Below are 22,244 nucleotides of genomic sequence, written 5' to 3'. Positions count from 1 at the left end.
TGTCAGGTACTCGTGCAGCCAACTCTTGCAGCCGGGGCACGAGATTTGGGGGTATTTTCTAAAGCAAAAGCTCCGCTTTCACCGAAAAGGACAATTCGTAGAGTTCTCAGTTAGAGAAAGTAGGATGTTGTGCCTGCACGTCCGGGAGCCTGAGGATGCGGGAGAGCTTCCAGCGAACGGTGAAAAGCATAAAAACGAAAAATCGGCTCCGGACGCTCGGTTTGAAGCCGGGCAGGGCAGCGGAGCCCCGGCGCTGGAAAAGGGGCCGCTGCTTCCCCCCCATCCCTCGCGATCCGAGCTGCGGGCAGGCAGCCCGGCCCGTGTTTTTCACTCCGCCGCTTTCGCTAATCCTGAAATAATTATTCCCTCTCTGGTTTTTTTTTTTTTCCTCCCCGATCTGTTTGAGGAGCACGTGGCGCCCCCGTTCGCCTTCGCCCCGCCCCGCGCCGGGGCCGCCGCTGCCCGGCTCGGCCGCGCTGGGACCGGCGGGAGCGCGGCCATGGGCGATGGACGGCGCTGGGGTAAGGCGGGCGCCCCTACCCCCTGCTGCCCTTCGCCCCCCTGCTGCCCTTCGCCCCCCTCTTCTCTTTTCCCCCTTCCCCCACTTTTCCTTCTCCCCCTTTTCTCCCTCTCCCCCTTTTGCCCCTATTCCCCTTCTTTTCCCCTTCCCCCTTCTTTTCCCCTTCTCCCCTTTTCCCCTTCCCCCCTTTTTTCCCTTCTGCTTTCCTTTTCCCTTTCAATTTATTTTTTCTTATCTCGTTTTTTTTATTTTTGTTTTTCCATATTTTTTATTTCCATTTTCTTTTGGGGGTTCTTTTTTTTTGTTTTCTGTCTCCTCTTTTCCCTCTTCCTTCTCCTCTCTTTTCCCTCTTCCTTCTCCTCTCTTTTCCCTCTTCCTCCTCCTCTCTTTCCTCTCTTCCTTTTTCTGTATTTCTGCTCTTCCTGCTCCTCTTTCCCTTCTTCCAGCTCCTCTTTTCCCTCTTCCTTCTTCCCTTTTTACTCTTTTTTTTTTCTCCATTTTTTTCCTCCTTCCTTTTTTTTCCTCCTTCTTTTCAGACTTTTCACACAGGGAAAAAATCCCACTGATGTGCTCATTACTGCTGGATCCCCAGGGACACCAGCTGCACCAAGGAGGCTGCATTGGGACACCCCCATCCCAGCGCTGGGACTCCCAGCGTGCATCCTGTATGGTTGGTTTTCTGTCTCCATGTAAACTTGTCTGTGTAACAAATCAGCACTGTTGCTGCACTGACAAGCTTGCTTAATTCTCTCTACCAAACTCTTGAACTGAGATATGAAAAACCTAGTGGCTGAGTAGTAGTGTTGTGCTTTCTGAGGAGGAGTGGGGTTGAGATGAATTCTTCAAAGGTGTCGTTTTAGAACATTAAACATAGACAGGGATGGTTCTGTGCAACTGTGATGCTAGCTTCATGCTTGCTACAAGGGATTGGAGCTGCACTTCTCGGTGGGAACATAAACATGGAATTGTAAATAAGCCTGAACTTCACATAAACTCATTGAAGATGCTAACTTCCCATACAGATGCAGTATTTCCGTGCCATAACCAACAATTACCTGGCTTGCACACGGTGCCAGTAAGTACTTTGTCAGGCAGAGCAACTGCAATTACTGGTGCTTTTGCAGCTTCAGTCACAGTTTAATTCAGTCTGTGCGTAGGGCCATTAGAACAGAAAGTCAAATGCAAGATCTCTAATGAAACTGGTGCGTGTGTACACAGTGTTTGAAGCAATTGTAATAGGCTGTTGAGAACCATCTAAGCCTTTCTGGTTTAGCTAATAGAAAGAAACCTTTTTCTACTCCAAATGCATTCTCATCAGTAATATCCTTAGTTGATGTGTTTCTGCCGATGTTACCAGTTTAACACTAGCAATGAGTGACCTAATGTCAGATTCGTACTGACTGAGAGTTTGGCTATAGAGACATTGGGTTTGGGGTATGCCTTTCGTGGGAGGGAAGGTGAGGTTAAACCACGTAGGAGTCCCTGTGCAAATGATTCCCTTCAGTCACAGCCTTGGTTCATGGCAGAAAAAGAATATAAGAAAATCCTTTGTGGTAGTGGTGATGTTAAAACAATTCTGGTAAACTAATGCGCTGTGCTCTTCAAAACTTGATACAACAAGAGCTAGAACTTCTAGGTACCTAAAAAAAATTCTTATCCAACTTACCTGTGTGAGAAGGGTCCTCTTGTGCTGTTAGGGCTTGAGCAGTTTATCTGATTTACTATTGCCATTTCCATGCCATCAAACTGAGAAGGAAAAGAGCAGTATGAATCCTAATGAACTTGGTAGTGTTCTGTTTGTTTTGTGAGAATTTCTTCACTGTTGTCAGGCTCATAGCTGAAAGACTTGGATGCCATTTCAAGTATTTCCCCTCTTTGCCTCTCCTGCAAAATGGTCCTTGCCCATCTTACCAGGAAAGTTTGGCATTTGGTTTGGTACCTTTGATTTAAAGAGGTGGTTTCGGGTTTGATTCCTGTGAAAAAAAAAGAGGCAGCTTGTCCGTGAGAGCCAGGGACCAGTGCTACAGAGCATCTCTGCAGACAACTTGCTGTTTCCATGAGCATGCTCTGAGCCAAGTGCTGGGAGCTTCAAAATTGGGTCTGGCGGTCAAGGCAGCACAATGCACACCCTGCACACGGCCATCAGTGCGTAGGAAAGATGCTTTAGTCATGGCTGATAAAGTGTCCTTGTGCATGCAGCACAGCGCATTGCTTGAAACAATTCATGCTCCTTGGAGAGATGGGCTGGCAGATCTTGGAGCCGAGGTGATTTTTTCTGAGGCATTGCATATGATACTTTGTGGAGTTCCTCTGTTTGGTTGCAAGGGTCTTGAGAGACAGCAAGAGCCTGAGATAGTGCTGGTTGAAAGATAAAGTAGAGGTAGCACTGTGTAGTGGCTTAGGGAAGGGAGCACAAGGAAGGGAGGGAGGGAATAGCATCTGGAGAGTAAGATTAAGCAGGTCCCCAGAGTACCAGAGAGCCATCTGCCAAGCTGCTGTGCTTCAGCTGAGGTTGGGCAAATGTGTGAACTGCTGCCAAAAGTCAAAGGTCAGGGCAGTCAGCATCAGCCAGTGTATCCCGCTCTGTGTCAGCTCTGCAGTGCAAGCACTGGGCATCCCCGTGGTGTGGCAACTGGTAGAGCTGATCAGTCTAAGGTTTGTAGGCTTGGCAAGAAGACGTGGGAGTGACATTCCTGGGCTCATCAATGTGCGCCACCCCTTCTCATGAAGGGGTGTTTCCTTGCAGCTGGGTCCTCATGGAAAGCAGCATCTGGCTTCTAACAGAGTGAAGATTTAATAGTCTGGCTCTCCCACCCAGACACGCTCCATGGCCCAGCAGCGTGGTCGCATCCCTGTGGGCTGTAAAACTTCAGCCTTCAGTGTGGGTCCTTCGCTTTGGAATTTTGGCTGAGAGGGGAGATGTGTAATAAAGGGCTCCTCCAGATTGTTGCCATGTGGAACAGTGGGGCCACAGATGGATGAATTTAAGTCTTGAGCAATTTGTATCTTAAACGTAAATATCTGAATCACTTTCTGAAGGGATTCCTGCCCTCTGGCACCCATGTTAACAGAGGCTGTTCCAGGACCTTTTTTGCCTGTTTGCACTGAGAGGAGGGGTGTAGGGGCACAAGTGGTACGCTTCCATGGGATGAAAAAGCTATTTGAGGTCAGCTCTAAGTGTCTGCCTGGCATTTTCAGTCTGGCTGTAAGTGTTCTGTCCCCTTCAGGAATGGCACTGTTTGAAGCACACTTCTTCAGTGTATCTCTATGTGCTTTTTCTGAGCACAGCCCCTTCTTGCTCTGAGATGCCTCATGCTGTTTTCCCAACTCCTGTCTGAGGCTACAGGCTCCTGGGATGCTAACGCACCTAAGCATTTATTCTCTGCATTACAGAGGTGAGCAATATGGGTTGTGGATGAGGCTTACAAGCAGCGTAGGGTGAGGGCTAGCCCTCCAGGTGCAGTCTAGGTTGCTACAGGGTTGAATCAGGAGTCAGAGGAGTACTTGAAGCTCGAATTGCTCCTGAATTGACTTCCTGGATGCTGTAAGCAAACAAACCTGTCAGGACACGGGATGAAGTTGTTCTTAAGGCATCAAGCTGTCCATCAGAATGAAAGCTCTGCATTTCCACCTCTGCTGAGCATCTCAGCTGCCAGCTCTGGCTGCGGAAAGTGCATGGCAGTTGCTGTGGCTTGCTTTGTTAAATGTACAAAAAGATTTCCAGTGCTGCGACTGCTAGGCTAAGCCAGCTAGGCAGGAGCTGGCCTGTGAGAGTGGGCTTCCGAGGTGGAAGCACACTGGTTACTTGCCGAGGGCTTCACATCGCAGCCTCAGCAATTTTTTTGACACCTGGTAAAAGGACTGAACAAGAGGACATCGTCTTGAGTCTTTGTGCAGTAGTTCAGGAGCAGCAAGAAAACAACTCTAATGGCATAGACTGCAGTGAAAGCCGCCTTTTTTTTTCAGGAGTGATGAATGGGACTTGCTGCTCAGTGCGAAATGGCCCAGTGGAAAAGATGGCTTATTTCCAAAGTGTACTCATTATTTTTCTACAACAGTTTTCAAACAGGCAGTGTCATTGGGGTAATAACCACATCTTCCAGGCTGAACAAATGCCAAGTGTGATGGCAGAATGCACTAAAGCCTGGGATATGGCTGCATTTCAACTGGAGAACAACCCTTACCAGGAAAGCTCTTTTCTCAACACCCCTCATGCCCTGCCCCAATTCTAGTACCAGTGAATTCTGGTTTTCATCAGCTTTCTTGTCTGTAGACTTGCTGTGGCCTGATGAGGAAAAAAAGTAGAAGTATTAACTTACTTACCAGTGGGATGGTAGTGCCAGCTGGCCTCCTTTGTGCTTCTTGTGGGGTGTGTATTGCCTTTGATGTCTTCTGCCTTCTTGCCACAGCTGAAACTGCCTGGCGGTTCCTGACTGTGTGGGGCACAGCTGCCCGAGGATGCTGGTGCTATCACTCCTCAACTCACATTTTCTTACCAAGCAAACAGTCTGCTCTTTCAACAGCATTTTTCCAGTCCCCCAGCACTCGCACAGCAGGAGGCTTATGTGACATTTGTTGGTGTGATTTCTAGCTTCTGCCTCATTTCTGCTAGGAAGAAGATGGCTCAGGTCAAACTTTAGTCAAATTTCTGATCTGAAAAACTTCTGTTAAATCCAATTAAGACTTGGAAAGAACAATTTAAGTGAAAGCTGTAGAATTACCTTAAATACTTGATAAAAAAGAGCCATGAAGGGTCGATGAGCTATGTCTAGGTTAGAGTGAGACATGTCTTTTTTGTGTGCTCTGTTGCTGTGTTGTAGCAAAGCAGTTTGCCCTTGCCACAGAGGAAATGCAGGTTTTTACACCTTTGCAAATGTAAATTCTTCAATTGCTTTTTTGTAGAGTGGTTTGGGGGTTTGAGTGTGTTAGGTTTTTTTGGCGTTTTTTTTTTTTTTTCCCCCTGTTCACTGAAATTGAGGTGTGAATAATATTTTAATCCCTTTGGGATAGTATATTAAACCATGTTTGTGATATTGATTTGAAAAAGGAATATGAGCACTCCCGATGCCTTGTTCTTCTTTACTTCCATCCACAGAAGTGGCGCTTATTTAGCCAGTCGTAGAGGATATATGGCACATGGGAAAGGGTGTGCCCTGCAAGTTCTCAGGGCCCAGCAGATGTTGGCTTGGATTTTTGAAAAAATTTAGTTTCTTAAAGATACAGGGGTAACTTCTGGAAGGTTTATGAGACACTCAGGGCACATCCAAATTTTAGCTTCCATGGAGTTGAAATCCATGTGAGGCAGCCTGTCTAAACATTATTGTGCCATCTTAGGTACCTAAAGATGATGGAAGTACACTACCTGCTGAAAAGAAGCAGCCTGTCACTTGGCTAAGTATACTTGGAACAAATTGAAGAAGAAAATTGAATGCAAGATGTCTACTACTATTTCTGCACCATTGAATTATCTGAATAGAAGATACTGTCTTTGTGCAATTTTTTTTAAATAAAGCCACCATCCCAATGCTGTTTGACATAACTCAGGAAAAATACTACCACTGTGGCTTTTATTTAAAGTTTTGGATCTTTTTTAACTATCTTTACATTTTATATCTAAGAACATGATTCATGTAGTGAGCAAAAGCCTGCCTCTCGATGGGCCTGCTTTAATTCTTGCGTGTATCTTAGAAATAATGCATAGACATCCAGAGGTCTGTGCAGCACAGATCAAAAATCAGTGACTTGGCAAATAGAAAATGCTGAGTGACCCTTAGTGGTAAAGTGTAATCTTTGAATTAATTTGCTGATCACATTCATGCATTTGCAGAAATGACAATGTCAGCCTTTGCATAATAAAAAGCATTTAGTTCAGTATAACAGCTGACTGCTTCCTAACAACTTCAGCTGAACAACAAAGCAAACATTTCTTTAAGGGGAGAAAAACTCAAGTGCAGGTGTAAAATAAGACTAGCAGGTTGAAAACAAATTTTACCTGCAGCTGCTTGATACTTATACCAAGGTATATGGGGAATATGTGTGTGAGGAAAGTAAAAGCATAGTATATGAGGTCACATGGAAGTAGAAACTACAAAACTTGCTAGTGGTCTTTTCGTGAGCACCAGTACTCTGTCTGCTCTTTCTGTGCTGTCGATACACTAGCTTTCACCAGCTAGGAAATTTCTTTCCAGCTTTCTGCATTTCATCCTGTTACTTAGGAAAGTAACTTAAGAAAAGCACAACAGAAATAGTCTTTTCAGAACAATTAGTACGACCTGTCAAAAGCAGTGAGGCTTGCTAAGCTCACGCCCACAAAGGAATGATAACTGTGCTTAAAAACAAGGACTGGCCACTAGTTATGCCAGGCTGTTGGGGAATTAGTCCATCCATGAAAGCAGGGGCAGAGCTCGCAATGCATGACTTGGTAAAGACTTGACCATGGCATTGCAGCTTTAGTCACGTGGTCTTTTTGCTCTCCTGGGAACTTGCTGGAGGATGTTGTAAATCTATGGAAACCTTCTATCCATCATTCCCCTCTTTCTTTTATTTTTTTTTTTTTTTTGGTAGTGGCTCTATTACCAGTTACTGTATTTCTGTTAGTCTGAGAGAACTGGGGCACAAAAAACAAGAGGAAGGTACCAGTTTAAACTCCTCATGAGAGCATCAGGGTATGAGATAGGCTGCTGAGAGGCATTTGGCTTTTTTTGCTGCTAGAGGTGTTGGTGAAGCAATGAGAATGGAACAAGCACAGTCTGGTATTAGAAATGGTCCAGGTGTGGCTGTTTTCCTCCATAGTTGGCTGTGCTTTACAGGCATCCTGCAGAGGCTTTTTCTTGCTTCCTTGCAGCAGCACTGACTGCTCTGTGGTGGCCACTGCAGCATCTCCTCACTACCCTCTCTGAAACCACCACAAAGTGCTGCGCCACAGATGCAAGGGCCATTTTTCAGTAGCAGGGAGCTGGCACACATTAGTTGTGTATTGAAGGAGGAAGGTGGTCAGCTCTGGGAAAAGGAGCTCTGCACATGCAAAACTGGGGCTCCCCTGAGATTGCCTCGTGGTATCGCTTAGCTGTGGAGAGCCCACCCCAGCCCCAGTTCCCCCAAGCTTTCCAGTAAGCCTAGAAGAACTGCAGTAACATTACTTTTCGGGGGTAGAGTGGCTGAGTTTTATTAAGAAAGCTTACAAGGGTCTGCCTGAGGTTGCTTTGACCTCTCTGTCACAGCTCGCAGCCTTTCATGAAAGGTCCTTAGACCCCTTCCTAATTATGTTTTTCCTTTAGCATGGCTGATCTCCTGTGTCCAACATTTCGGCTGACTCTTGCTCCCTGAAGGCTCAAGCTTGGGCACCCATCCCATTTTGTTTTTTCCCAAGCACCATTTTCCCAGGCCTCCTTTGAGGAGTTAGTCTGTCTAACAGTATCTGTCCTCTCATGGGGTCTGAGAAATTCCAGACTGACATTTGCCAGTTAATTATCTTTGAAAACTTCCTCCTTATTAGACCTTCTCAAAGAAAACACATGACCTTAAGTGTGAATGCTTCGGGATGCATGGGTTTACACTGGCTGTTTGTGCTCATACTGGCCCATTCGTTGTTGCAGCAGCTGTGGATAATGTCATCTGCTTCCACTGAGACCTACAGAGATGAAGCCCAGCTCTGCTGTTGGCTCATCTGTAAATGGTGGTGAGAGAACAAGACTTGGATATTCCTCAATTAATATTCTCTGGGATGTAGGTATTTAAAAAAAAAAACCCAACCAAAACAGCTAAACAACAAACATCAAAAAGAAAAGAGTCTGTCCTAGAAAAGGTCACAACCAGAACCTCAGTTAAATTCGAAAGAGGATGTTTCAGTACTTTCCTTTCATGGAGAAAGGAGAAGCATTTTCTTCGGGCTTGGATGACTCACCATGCCTGTCTAAAAACCACTGTGATTTTTGAGGGGCAGTTTGAGGGGGACTCATGACTGGAGTCAAAATCAAATTAATCCAGAGAGAGACATCGTGCTCTGGGATAGGCAGCAGCCAACTTTTGTCATGGGCCTGCCTAATGCCACCTCTTGGGTGAATTGTGACAATGGTTTCTTCTAGCAGCTACTGACCCTCTGCTCAGGTTTAAATGTTCAGACAGCAGAGCCGAGTGGAGGCAATGTGAGTGCTTCATGCTGGGCTGACTTATCTGTCCTTGGCAGCTTCTGCTGGAGAAGCAGGATCCCTGAAGCCTTACCATCCTAAGGCTGTTCAGTTCAGTGCTAAGACATGGATTCAGCAGTTTCACTTTCCATGCCAGCCTGAAACCACCATGGGCACATCCCAAACAATCTCTGGTCCCTCAGCAAGTGACTCAAGCCCAGTGAGGTGGGACCTCTTGGCCTGTGCCAATGCCTTGTGCAAGGTCAACAGAAACTGGTCCAGTGTGTTGGCAGGAGGTCTGAGGGATGAGGACTGCCACGTCCAAGCTAATGCTACTTCATGAATGTTATAGGAAATTCACTCAAGAGACGAATGCAGCCTCCCCAGTTCGCAACCAAGAACCATGACCCAGAGAAACAGACTTGATCAAACATGTTCAAAGAGGCAGATAACACTGCAAGAGTGGTGAATGAAAGGGCAAGAGCTCACCACCACTCTGTCTGGCATGTAATCAGACTGAAAAAACAGTGTGTGTGTGGCTCATGAGAAACGTATGTACAGCTGGACTGATTTAAGATGATTGGTGCTCTCAGCAAGTGTCACCCTCTCCAGCAGTGACAAACACCAGAGTATCAAAAGCCCTCTGAGGGAAGCACTTATGAAATGAGTTGACCCGGAAGCAGATTTCTTTGCCTTTGGACTGAGGGAGAAGGCTTAAGCAGGAGTTTTACATCCCTTCCAATCTTGCATGTATTTAATCCTTGCTAATACTGCTTAGAAAGTGCTGTGAATGTTTGTCTGGCCCTTCTCTGGGCTCTGAGTTTTGGGGCGTGATAACTTCTGCAAGGCTTGAGTGAGTGGCAGTTTGAAAGAAGAAAAGGATGTTCTGTGTTTGAGGTTTTTTTAGTTTTTATTTTCTCTTGTTCTGTGTCTAAGGAAGGACAACAGTAAAGCAATAGTTTTAAAAGCAGGCTCTGACTGCATAGCATCTTCATTCTCTCCCTCTCTTGCTTTCCATTTTCATATCCATTGTTTGGATAACGTATCATAAACTTACCCTTAAGCCTGGATCTGGAGGCTCTGAACTGCTCTACCTTTACACATCCTAATAGTGCTCTAACAGCCTCAATAGATGTTAGGTTCAGCTGTTCCCAAGCACAAGCCAGTACCTGCAATTCTTGTCAATGGTGCTGAGCACTTCTGAAAATCAAGTTATCCCTTTCGATGCCAAGACAAAGGTCTTGCCGTCTCCATTTAGACACCAAACTGATAAACGCTGCCCTGTACACTGAACCAATATTAATTTAACCATTAATTTCTGCTTGCCATTGGGTGATACAGAGGGTGCTGTGAACTGGACTCTTTCATTGCTTTACAGTAAGAAACGAGGAAATATAGACCCTTGGAGAATGTGTTTGCTCAGAGTAGCAGATGTCTATGAAGCCTTGAAGAGCCAGTCTGAGGGATGGACATGCTGTATCGCAGAGGTGTGTAGATCAGAAATACCTGACTGTTCAAGAACGGGATTGCTCTGTCCACTTCATTTTTCATTTCATTCATCTGTGAGTGCAATGTGGCACCAGCTGATTATTCAGCTGTCCCATGCCTTCAGATCCATCTGGGTAGGCTGAATTTTTGTCTGACTCTGTAAGCTGCTCCTGTTCAGGCTGTTGCTGACTGAGAGCCTCCTCCTGTGTGCGCTGGGTCCTGCAGTTCTTTTTCTAGCCCTTCCTGTGGATGCAGCTGTGTGAAAGCAGGGGGAAACATGAAGGCTTCTTCCAATCTTGTTTTATCATGCTTGAGATAGTCATCTTTGTGCTAGAAAGCCCTTCATCTGTTTCATCATATTTTTCCCTAAGTATTTGTTAAGCTAGTGTTAGCAGGTCCATCAAAGTACCCGTTGAACTGCAGGTGGTGAATAGTGGGGCCAGTGAGTGATAAATAAATATATCCAAGACCCCTGCATAAGATCTACTGCCCACTTATTACAGAGGTGTGCTGGACTATATCCTGCAGAACCTGTGCGATTCAGAAGGGTGGGAGAAGAAATGGGTATAAAAAGCCAGAAAAACCTGGAGCAAAACAGTTCTAGAGCATGGGGCAAGATAGTGATTTGTAAATATTTTCTTGGAAGAAAATGTAGTTGTTGGAGAGCTGGCCTTGGAGGAAATGTATGTATTTGTGACACTGTCCATCTCTGATCAAAGAGCCTTGGCCATGTGTTAATATGAATGATGTGTCACCTGTACTTTGATTTGCTTGTAGCTGACGCTTATCCTAAGGTATGTGGTGGATGCATATAAAAGTTATTGTCCTGGGGGGCAGAATGTTCCATCTGGCTTCTTTTTCTTTGGAGTGTTCTTGCAAGCTAAGGCCTTTGCAAATGTGAACCATGGGATGACTTGCTATACTGTAACAATTGGATGCCTCAAACATAATGTATGAATATAAAGGTCACTGCAGAATTTAAAGAGTCAATGTTTTATTTCATCTGTCACTTTAGACAGAATAATTACAGGCTTCATCTTGCCCAGCCTGGAAGAAACTTAATGCCGACTGCAGACAGGTTTTGCACTACAGTTTAGTGCTGGCGTGTGCTTTATCTTGGACATACAATTTGTCCACATCTGTTTAGAAAACTAATTTTAATCTTAGTCTTGCAACCTTTCTCTCTGAGAAACTGGACTTCTAGTGTGTTAAACTGCTTCTTGTGAGTAGGAAGCAGTGGGAAAGTGCTGTGGCACCAGGTCTGGGTGGCACTGGGATGGTTGATCCATCCATCCATCCATCCATCCATCCGCCCGCCCACCTGTCCCCCAGTGTTTCTCCTGCTAGCTGGGAAGACCGCTCTGTGCCCCTTCTCTGCTTCCTGACCATGGAAGCAGGTTTGATTTGTGTGGTATCATCATGAAAACCAGGTTAAGCGCTTGTCCTGATCAAGATGGTGGTGGTTAGGTGTGGGCTGCCCAACAGAGACCCTCTGAGAGCACCTGCCATACCTTAGTATCCTTTTCCCCATTTTTGTAGGGGAATCAACAATAATGCTTGTTGCAGCCCTTGCTCCTCCCTTTCTGTGCCCCAGCCTCCTCCCAAACAGCCTCCCCCGTTTATAGTTTTCCCATAGGTCTCAGTTTTGTTACATCCATACTCAATTTTGCTATATTTGATACTATTCTCTAGCCATTTTTAACCCTAACTGGTATTACTGAGATGATTGTCCAGTGCTGCTGGCCTTTCAGTGTGTAAGCCAGCTAAAGATCTGGGGGGATTGGGTGCTGTAACATCACTGCTTAATACTGAAATGCTTGGGTTTGAAAACAGAGGGGCGAGCTCTTCAGAAGCACCCTGAGTTTACCCATGTCAGCTCCAGTTGATCTTGGTGGTGATAGAGTTAAACAAAACACTTTGAAAATCCTACCTGACAGCCCACCTAAAGGGATTTCATGTTCCTGCTGCTGTTTTTTCACTAGAAGATAGATAAGCTTTGTTTATTTTGACTTTACAGGCAGAAGCACTTGTGTGGGATAATGATGTGTTGTCTCATGCCCAGACTGTTGCTAAGGCCAAGTATGAATTTTTATTTGGCTTAGAAGAAGAGAAACCTTCAGAACTAGGTAAGTGTTGTTTATTACTATTGTGTGAAAAAAAAATAAAAAAAAAAATCTCTTAAGCTAGTCAGGAAAGTTTTGCAGGAGCTGCTCCCTAATGAACCCATGAAGTCTCACTCACTGTACCTTGCTGCCCCTTCTCGGACCACAGTGCAAGTACCAGAACAAAGGAGCCTGCTGGTTTGGCCCCAGAAAATGACAGTGGTTTTCTGTCTTACATCCCCAACTTTCTCTTTGGCTCACCTGGGCTACCTTGATGTGACAGCGGGGACTTGTGTGCCAGAGACACGTTGGCAGAGGGAGTCCCAACACTTCTCTACAGCAGAGTTGTTTCAACCACACGTTCTTCAATTACACATGTCGAAACACAGCCATCTCTGCCTGAAGGTCCTTCGAGGAATGCCCTTCATTGTCTGCATGCTGCTTTTCTTACAGCTAGAGGTAGATAAGATTTTAATTTAGATACTTACGGTGGTACCTGAACTGCTTCATCCTCTGTAGTTAGTAATTCCAGAAATCCAGGTGCAGTATTTAATATTACGCCTAAGGATCAGCCTTGTTTCTGTTCTTTTCCTGTAAATACATGGCGTTTTCTATCTTTTTGCAGGCCAAGCTTAGAAGGAAAGATGTAGTTACTCGACCTATTTCTCTTACCTCATTGTAATTATCAACAATCCCTGCCCTCTTTGCAAAAGCAGTTCCTCAGGCTATTCTCTTTGCATCTTGATCCTTTCTAATTGCAAACTTTCTGGAATGTCACTTTTAATTAAACAAGACTCCCTTCTTGCCAGAGAAGGGCAGCACCCCCAGAACTGGTGTCTGGAAAGTGACTAAACTGTTCCTCCCTGGATTTTCTAAAGGTTGGTGTTCCATGTGGAAGGTCTTCATTGCAGAGTGGAGGGGAAAAAAACCCTAAATCAACCAAAATGTCCTCATTTAGGAATTTCAGAAACATGTATTGGATTATTACATGAATCATGATGACTTCATTTCTTGTTTGGAGAGACACTGTGTGAGAGCACTGTCAGCAGGCGTTAGTACATTTCCTGAGACTGGCATTAAATAAAGTATGCTGTGTCTAACAAATCCAAGTGAATCTATTATTGTTACTAACCAAAACAACTATCAGATGTTATGGGTATTCTGAACTGGGTGAATACTGAGCCCTACAATAAAGGCTGGCAAAGAATAAGGCAGATATATTGTCATATGTGTGTGCTTTTCTCTATTTTTCCTGTGCTGCTTCTTGCCTTGTTTCTGAATCTCCTTCTGTTCCTTTATCACTCAGAAACTACCATTAGTGGCTAACAATTAGTGAAATGGAATTTACTTCAAGGAGAGTTTCCAAATATTTAATGATACTTAACTATTACATTTGTGAGTTGTGCCCAGAGACTGGGTGACATTGTCCCTGCCCAGAGTGGCTTCATGCTGTCACAGACAAATGCATCTGCATCCTCCTCCTGTTCTTCCAGGAAGGTGTTTGAACACAGTGGATAAGTGAGGGTGGTGCTGCCTCTTCCACTTTTTTTTTGTTAAAGCAAGCAGGTCTTAACTGCTTATTAGCTGGAGATAATGAGGATAGGGCAACCGAGGGCACCGTAGCACACACTGTGCACCTAATCCTGGCTTCCTTTGATTTGGCATATGTTTAGTATATCATTACATGTATGTTTTGGAAGGAAGCAGGTGTGCCTGAAAGTCTTTCTGTCCTTCTCTCAATTACACAGGGAGGTAAAAAACACCACCAAAGGTCCAAACAAACCTGATACTAAGAAGACATGGGTTTTGTGGGTCCAGGTATGAAAAATTTCAAGCAAATGAGTGATACGTGTAGGGCCGGGAGAATTACTGATGTTTAAACTTAATTAAGAGAACACCGTGAATAGTAAAACTGAACTTTAGTTTATCTAACCCAAAGCAGTTCACCCGTGCTTTGACTGGCTTCAGAAACCAAGAATGTAATGTGTAAGCTCCTGAATGGCTTAATTACTTCCGCCTCCCAGTTTATCCTTTCCCTTTTGGCCAGAACCATATTACCGAAGCCCTGCTGGATGTTGTTGTGGATATAAATTTTTAATTTATACTTTTTAATTAAGTACTAAAATACTTGCTTTGATCAAGCCGATTCACAAAGAAGCAACAATAATTGGGGTGACTGAGGCAAATTTCTGTTTGCCTAAACAGGGAACAGCAGACTTTGCTAAGAAGCTGCTTGCTGAGTTTGAAGCTTGTGGTCATTTCATGTGTGAGAGGAGGGTGGGGAAAAAAGGTAAATGTCTGTAGAAGAGGTGCTTTGTTGATGATATTCTAACGTTAATAAAGCTGCCACATTAAAAACAATTCCTCCTTATTTCTTACCTTTGTTGCCTTTGTCTGGTTTTATCTGGAATATTTGAGATCTCTGATGTACTCATGTCTTCTTGTCTGTAGTGCGTGGTGCCTCTTGCCTGGCTTCTCTCCTCTCTTCTCTGTTGCCTATCCTCCTGGCCTGTATGCGTCACTTGGAGCAGCAGCAGGGCCAGGTCCTCGGGACCCTCATTGTATCGTGGGAGTGCTTGGGGCCACAGATTCTCCCTGCAGACCCTTGTTCATGAGGCTGCTCTTCGCCGCTGCGGGAGTGGGGAGGATGCACCATGCACAGCCACACACCCCTGCACTGACTGCTTTCCCTGGGGAAACTCCAGACTTCTGCCTTCCAGCAAATGAAAATGTTTTTTAAAAAGTGAATTTGGCTGATTGGACAATACATCTCAGCCTTGTTGACATAAAGGGTGCTTGTGTTATATGGAAACATACCCTCCTCTGGAACCGGCTAGAAACAGCAATCTCTATTGAGCAGCCTTATCTTTTGAATTCGACCAGCTACAGATTACTGATTTTCATGACTTAGCAGTGAATGCATTTTAATACCAAAAAGAAAAAAGTCCTGACAACATGACTTAGTCCTAAAAAATGCTTCCTTGGGGAAAGAAGAAGGGGACAGTACAATATAAATGATTAAGTAAACATGAAAGCCAAGTACCCTCTAATTCCTGTTATATGTGAAAAAAATTCCAGGACAGTTGTTAGGAAGAAAGTAGCATCTTAAGACTTATAACAGTCTTTTTTTTTTTTTTTCTAATGCTTTTAGGAGAAAGCTTTTAACCCTCCTGTGTGACAGAGGGTTTAATCTCATCCTTTGCAAAAAAACTCTGTACAAATAGTCTCCGGGTTGCTATGCAAGTCTTTCCCAACAGCTGCTGGAAGAAACTTGTTTTTGAATTCCTAGTGAAACAAATAGCTTTTTGGAAAGCCTGTCACTTGCTGTTTTGTGTGCAGTGAAGTGTCATGAGGCGACTGAGCTCATTTAACAGCTTGCTTCTGCCAAAAGAGATGGTCCCAGCCACACGCTGCTGGAAATTACCTCATGCTTGTTATTGTGCTCATCTGTTTTCTTAGCAAGCTCAAGCCAGCAAAAACTAAGTAATGAAAACCCCCCAAACAATGCCAAAACCCGAATTCTAATAAAAAGGTTTACTTTCTCCTGGCAATGTGTGCTGACTCACCTCTGCAAGGAGTAAAACAGTGCCAGAGCTGACACATGAAAGAAAATTAAATGCATACTTTTAACTCATGCAACATACCTATTCCTGAACTTCAATCATGAAAATTATTGCTTTTGCTGTAGAATTCAGGAGGAAAGGAAGCACCCAGTGGGTGCTTTTTTTTTGTACAAGCAAAGCATTTTCACGGTACTATGACGCTGATTTAAATAGCCTTAAGAAAATTACCCTGGTAACTTTCTGTAAAATGAGTATGGCCAGCTTACGAGGTTGTCCTTTGCATCTCTGCCTCGCTTGCTTTCTCTGTGGCACTTAAATTCATGTGTCTGTCACACATACTGTGTCTAGTTCTGGGCTCCCCAGTTCAAAAAAGAAAAGGAACTACTGGAGAGCGAGTCCAGTGGAGGGCCACAAAGATGATCAGGGAACTGGAGCATTGCTCATACAAGGAGAGGCTGAGAGAACTGGGTCTGTTTAGCCTGGAGAAGAGAAGACTGAGAGGGGACCTTATCGACATTTATAAATATCTAAAGGATGAGTGTCAAGAGGATCAGGGAAAACTCTTTCCAGTGGTGCCCAGCAACAGGACAATGGGCAACAGGCACAAATGGGAACACAGGAAATTCCATCGGAACAAAAGGAAGAACTTCTTTGCTATGAGGGAGATGGAGCACTGGAACAGGCTGCCCAAAGAGGCTGTTGAACCTCCTTTTCTGAAGATATTCAAAACTTGACTGGACGTGTTCCTGTGCAACCTGCTCTAGGTGAACCTGCTTTAGGAGGAGGTTGTCCAAGATGATCTACAAAGGTCCCTTCCACTCCTACCGTTCTGAGATTCTGTATGATTCTGTGTCCAGCTCTGCTGCATCCTCCTTGGACAGGTGTGGCATCTTCCTGATCCTCACTCTAAAAACTGCCTTTAGATCACACATTGAATCTTTCTCATGTTGTCTTGCATTGCTGACTGTAGTCTTGCCCTGTGCTTCAACCGTATTGCTTTCCATATCAATGCACCAGTCTTACTCATGTTTTCATCTCTTGCTCTTTCCTTCTCTAGGCAATCCTGAAAGTCTAGGCTTCCTGGTCTTCCTTTGCAGCTCTGCTTTCCTGGAAGGGTACAAAACTGCATTTTCTGAGGGTTGAAGGACTGCCTGATTTTCACATTCTTGTTGCTTAATTATGGTGAACAGAGCTTGTGAGGATAGGAATGTCAGCTGTGTATTTAAAAGTATGTCCTGCAACTTTTACCAGGGACATATGCGAGGCTGGAATCCAGAAAGGTCAGACCTGTGGTGCCCGCCTTGCCCGCTTAATTAAAATTCCATTACCCTGTTGTGCATCTTTGACTCTGAGCAGCTTTTTTGTTGCTGGTTCTAATATCTCCATATCTCCCTACATTTTCTGACACACTGAAGACCAACAGGAGTTTTTAAATAGTAGTGTGTAATCGGTACGTTTTCTCATAGATATCCCTGATGTTTGGTGTTGCTGGTTGGCAGTGATACAAAGAGAAGGTTAACCTTCTCTTTGTAGAAGTCCAGAGGTACTGCATTAAAAGGTAGTTTTCTAGTGGAGTTTGTGTACTCCAAGAAGTGATTACCTCTCTGGCACCAGCACATTCACTGGTCATGCTGAGTGCTCCTCTTTCACTCCAATGCAGAGTAAAACAGGTGAGCTTGGATGCTCTGAGGAACAGCAAGTTCAGAAGAGTGCCGTCAGAAGACGACGTCTGACTGTGCATATGAAAAAATTAATGCTGGTAAAGGAGAACAGGTTGCAGTGTGCTGTGCATCTCAGCTGTGTGAAGGGGAGCCATCTTGCTGTCTCTCCATTAGAATTTCTGAGTCCTGCTTCCCAGAGCTGGGTGAAGCTGGGACGCACTCCAGAGCTGTCAGGTGTGGTGTGATGAATGTCTGGATTTCCAGTCTCAGGGAAAGGAAAATTCGAGGGGTGTAAGGCATTATGCTAAATCCCTTGCTCTGCAGGAGGAAATTGGATGTCTTGTGACCTGCACTTGAAAGCTGGATAGTTCAAGTTATCATAACCTACAGCTGCAGGGAGGAGATTACCACATCTTTGACTTGGGAAACAACAGAGTTGTTTGAAGGCCAAGGATTTAGTACAAATAATTGTTAAAACGCGAGCAGTTTGTTTATTGTTTTCTGAAGGTGCAGAATTAAGCACTCAGAAGTTAGGAAATGCCCAAGTTAAAGCAATAATTGCCTCCCTGTCTGTGGGCTGTCGGGCTGAAGCTGAGAGCTGTGCTGATGTGAGTGCACAAGTATTTGGGGGCCTGGTGATGCTGGCGGCCCTTTGGTGGTGTCTGGCTGCTTCAGATGCTCTGCACACATGGCACAGGCTGAGCCCGGCTGAAGCTGGCAGGGCTCAGAAACGCTTGCCTGGAGGTGGTCAAACCCTTACCTTCTGTCAGGCAGATGGAAAATGATGCATCCAGGTCAGTGGGCACAACAGGAGAAGCTCAGCCAGCTGACTTCACTGGCTGTAGGTGGGTAAAGTGGGGCACAGCTGCATTTTTGCTTATTGCACTGAAGGCTTCTCTTCTTGGCTTCAGCTAATGAGATAGGCAGCACACCAAGAGAAGCACTCCACTGGGCTGTAGCCTCCATTCATCTCTGAAGCTTTCTGAAGGAACAGATACATATTACCCTGTTACTGGAGACGCCTGATAATGAACATGGAGAAAGAAGGTGTTTAATTAAAATTATGTGGGTAGGTGCAGTGCTGGCCTGGTACCATGCTGAACAAGCATAACACAGGGTACAGCAAGTATTTTTCCTTTTTGCATTTCACCACTTATGCAACTGCCTTCTGCTTGTGAACCCCAGAGTTGCTTATTTAACTCTGTCCAGCTTCCTGGGGCACAGAATCTCATTCACTGGGTGAGCCTGCTGAAAAGTTACCATGCAACGTCCAGCTTTACCTTTAGCTGCAGATACTTAGTGCCTGAGAGACACGCATGTCCCTCTGTGCCCTATTTTTGTTATTGCTGGGTGTGTAACTCAATATCCAGCTCCTTGGGTGCTTTGAGGACTGCTTAGCAAGTTTTCTCTTAGCCTGGCTAATTGGTCCTGAATTCCGAAGTGCAGTAAAGGACATCCTTTTTCTGCAGATGTGCCTAGTTTCTGCGGCAGCTGCTGCAAAGATTTCTGAGTTTCTAAGATGTATAACTAGTAGTGTCATTTTTTTTTAAGCCATTATTGCTTGCTCGAAGTCTGACAATGTATTTTTTATCTGAAGATATCTTTCTGTTTGGATTTTTTGAGGGTTTTAAGAGGATTTTAGAAAGACAATATTTTAAACATGTAACATTAAGTACAAGTGAATTCAGAGAGGCTGTAAAGTCTTTGTTGATGCTGCAAGTGTCAAAGCAGCTGTGAATTGTCACTGCTCCAGAAGTTTGCTCTTTCAGCTGAAGGCTCTTAGGGAACTCTTGAAGTACTTTTTGCTATCACTATGTGTGTGTACACTTAGCTGCTTCCTTTCTAAATCACAGCAATGGAAAAATTGGAAAATTTCAGATTCTTTTCGGATCTGTCTTTTGATTTTGAGTTTAAGACTTCTCCAAACGTAAGCCGTAAACCAAAACTTGAGATTCTCACAACCACATCACTCCAGGGGTTGGGTCTTTAAAGAAGAAAAGTGCGTTAAATGTAAGATTAACCTGCACTTTTAAATCAGGATAAGGAGCCCAGATACTCCTTTTGTATTCTCTCCTGTCTCCAGTCATGCTAGCAGCTGTTTTGCTCTCCCTTTTACTTTCCAGGGTAATGACTCTTGGGACCGAGTTATCTCACTGACCATCTGTGGCCCATGCAGCAATTTGTAGTGGATAATCCCTCACACTAAACCCTCCCAGCACGTGCTGCATGTTAGTTTTGGACTTTGTCCTGCACTGAGCTCACTGTAGGCCTGTGAGCTGCTGTGGCAAGTTGCCATCCTTCCTGCAGCAAGGGGACAGGTGCAGGACTCCCTGGAAGACTCTTGGTCCGGTGTGGTTGGGGTTATGCGTGTGCTCCAAAACCCTGTGTGTCACTGGGGACGGGGGGAAGCAACCGAGTCACAGCATTGCTTTCCATCAGAAACTGGGTTAGAAGGTTTGTAATTGCTGATTCGACCCTCCACCCCCGCAAACTGACTCACAGTGACCTGGATATTTTGCTGGCTGTTTTGAGCGTTGCTTTGTTAATGGACACGATTTACATTCTTAGCCTAGGAAATTTTCTCACTGTCTGTTCTTCAAGCTGTGACAACTGGGGCATCGTATCACCGCCCAACTCTGTGTGCTGGGACATGGCTGGCTCAGAGATTCCTGATGAATTTACATGTTGTGAGCATGATTGTCCTGCGGGAGACTGAAGGTTTGCCTAACACAGCCTCTGGGGTTGCTCAGCCCCCCCCAGAATTTAGGGAACTGTGAAGAGCAGCAGCAAGCAGTACTTCACTGATTACCCTTCCATTGTTCACCAGGCCTTGGGTGCAGGATTTCCTGAGCGACATGGTGCCCTTGAGGTCCTTGCTGGGACATTATTTGCTTCCCTGAACTGGTCAGGTTAATTTCTGTGTCACTCTGAGCCCCCTGCTGCCACGCTGCTGCCAGCTCTTAAAGCACAGCGAGTGCACGGTGCACGCTGCCTGTGCAAGCTATTGGGTTTGTGTCAAACCCCCCACTGACAGGAGCAGGGCCCTGTCCAGTCATCTCTTTTTGGGGTGAGGGATGTCAGCCAATATGGTCACTTTTGCTGCATAGGCTCTGCCGTATCTCTGGTCCACTCCAGCTTTCCCTGCGTGTTTGCTAAGGCAGCAGAGGCATTTAACCAGGGCTTATTTTCTAGGCAACTCTCCCCTCTCTCTTCCCTTTGCTCTCCCTCCCACAGCCTTCACTCAGCTTCCCTGTTTCCACCAACTTCTTATTTTTACATAATGCTGTAATTTTGCACGGATGAAGGCCTGGCTCCACTTCCCTGCGCAAGCAAAATGCCTAAAAGCCTGAAGTGACTGCTAGCTGTAGAACACCCTGCATCCGGTCTGATGTGGATGTTTGCAGTCCAGTTACAAAAGCATAGAGCTTGCATTATGCTAATCCCTCAGCTTTGGCTAACGAAGGACCTCCACTGGCCAGGCAGGACCTATTACGGCCTCGGGAATGACATCATTTGGAAAACGGGCTGCTGTGCAAAGCTGCCAGTGATTGTGCAGCATCCCTCCCTTCTGACGGGGGGAGGATGCTCTTATATCAGGCACTGCATTTATAAATCAGAATGGTTTCAGTTACCACAGAAGCAGTAAATGGAGGGAATGCAGGACAGGGAGACATGTGTGACACTCCACCCCACCCCCCGGCAAGCTGCTATAGTGATATAATGCCATAAATACTTCGATCTGTCACCTAGAGATTCATTCCTTCTTAACGCATGCATTGTTTTTACTTGCTCTAATTTGCCTTTTACAAATAATGGCAAGAAATGCCAGTACCAAGAAAGCATAACTGGTGTGATGCTGCATGCAGGCTCACCCATTTGCTGCTTGTGCTCGGCGCAAGATGCTGCAGAGAAATAAAATGCAAGATTACTGGGATGATTTGTGAAACCTTCCAGCTCAGTAATGCTAAAACGTCATCAGGCGCCCCACGCTCTGAAACCAGCACACGACTCTCAGCCTTGCCATTCTGCCCATTTCTTTCCTTATGGACGTGGTTATAATAAACGGCAGCTAAGTACAGACGTCTCCCTGGCATACCGTCAGGCAGTCTTGTTGGAGGAATTCCCCCCCCGCTGCAAGCTGCCAAGGTGGACTCCTTAGCTCCTGCGATAGACTGAATGAGACTGCAGTTCCCCCATCAGTTTCATAATACTCAGAAAGCATCCATTTACATCATTGTGTGCACTGCAGGGCAGCAGCTGCCAGGAAATTTGAAACTATTTTGATTCCAGTTGACTAGAACAGCAGCAATTGAATTAGCTGATATCGCTGTAGATAAATTGATGATCTGTGCATTTTATTTCTTTGACCAATGGGTAACTGCTGGAGCTACAGTAACCTCTGTGAGTAAGGAGACTGTTGAAGCAAATATATCTACTTTCTCGAGCTAGCTTATATATATGTATACTGAATAGACAGAGACACTCACACCATTCTTTTGTAAAATGTATCTGTAAACGAAATGTCTGTCTATGCTTGTAATTTGTGTTTTGCTTCCTAGAATTTCCTTTTATTATGCTGTAGACAAGCTTGCTTGACATGGAATGGTTATTTACCTATGAAATATCATATCTATGTCTGATTTAAGTAATGAATTCTTTCAATGTCTAATCATCAGAAAGGCTGCCAACTGCTTTTAGGTTATATTTGCCCGGTCTCAATTTTCTAGCCACTCACCCCCTTTCTATTTTCCTTTTTCTCTCTCCATTTAATTATTTTTATTTCC

General features: G+C 44.9%; 1 protein-coding gene across 7 annotated transcripts in view; it reads left to right on the top strand.

Annotated features, from left to right (window-relative positions):
* The first annotated feature begins 407 nt into the window (after positions 1 to 407).
* The window catches only part of PSD3 (pleckstrin and Sec7 domain containing 3), a 111,065-nt gene continuing 89,228 nt past the window's right edge, over positions 408 to 22,244 (top strand). For 2 of the 7 annotated variants that reach the window (XM_054053983.1, XM_054053977.1), the window contains exons 1-2: positions 1,261 to 1,595; positions 12,152 to 12,260. In XM_054053983.1, the coding sequence (XP_053909958.1) occupies positions 1,401 to 1,595; positions 12,152 to 12,260 (304 nt within the window). In that variant the 5' untranslated portion in view covers positions 1,261 to 1,400. Of the gene's footprint in view, positions 522 to 1,069; positions 1,191 to 1,259; positions 1,596 to 10,024; positions 10,134 to 12,151; positions 12,261 to 21,772; positions 21,862 to 22,244 lie in introns of those variants that run through there. The other 5 variants (XM_054053979.1, XM_054053980.1, XM_054053981.1 and 2 more) reach the window with 5 other exon arrangements.

The sequence above is a fragment of the Cuculus canorus genome, chromosome Z, assembly GCF_017976375.1.
Source record: "Cuculus canorus isolate bCucCan1 chromosome Z, bCucCan1.pri, whole genome shotgun sequence".
NCBI lineage: Eukaryota > Metazoa > Chordata > Aves > Cuculiformes > Cuculidae > Cuculus > Cuculus canorus.
Note: the sequence above shows the minus strand (reverse complement) of the source record. Positions and strands in the feature narration are given on the sequence as shown.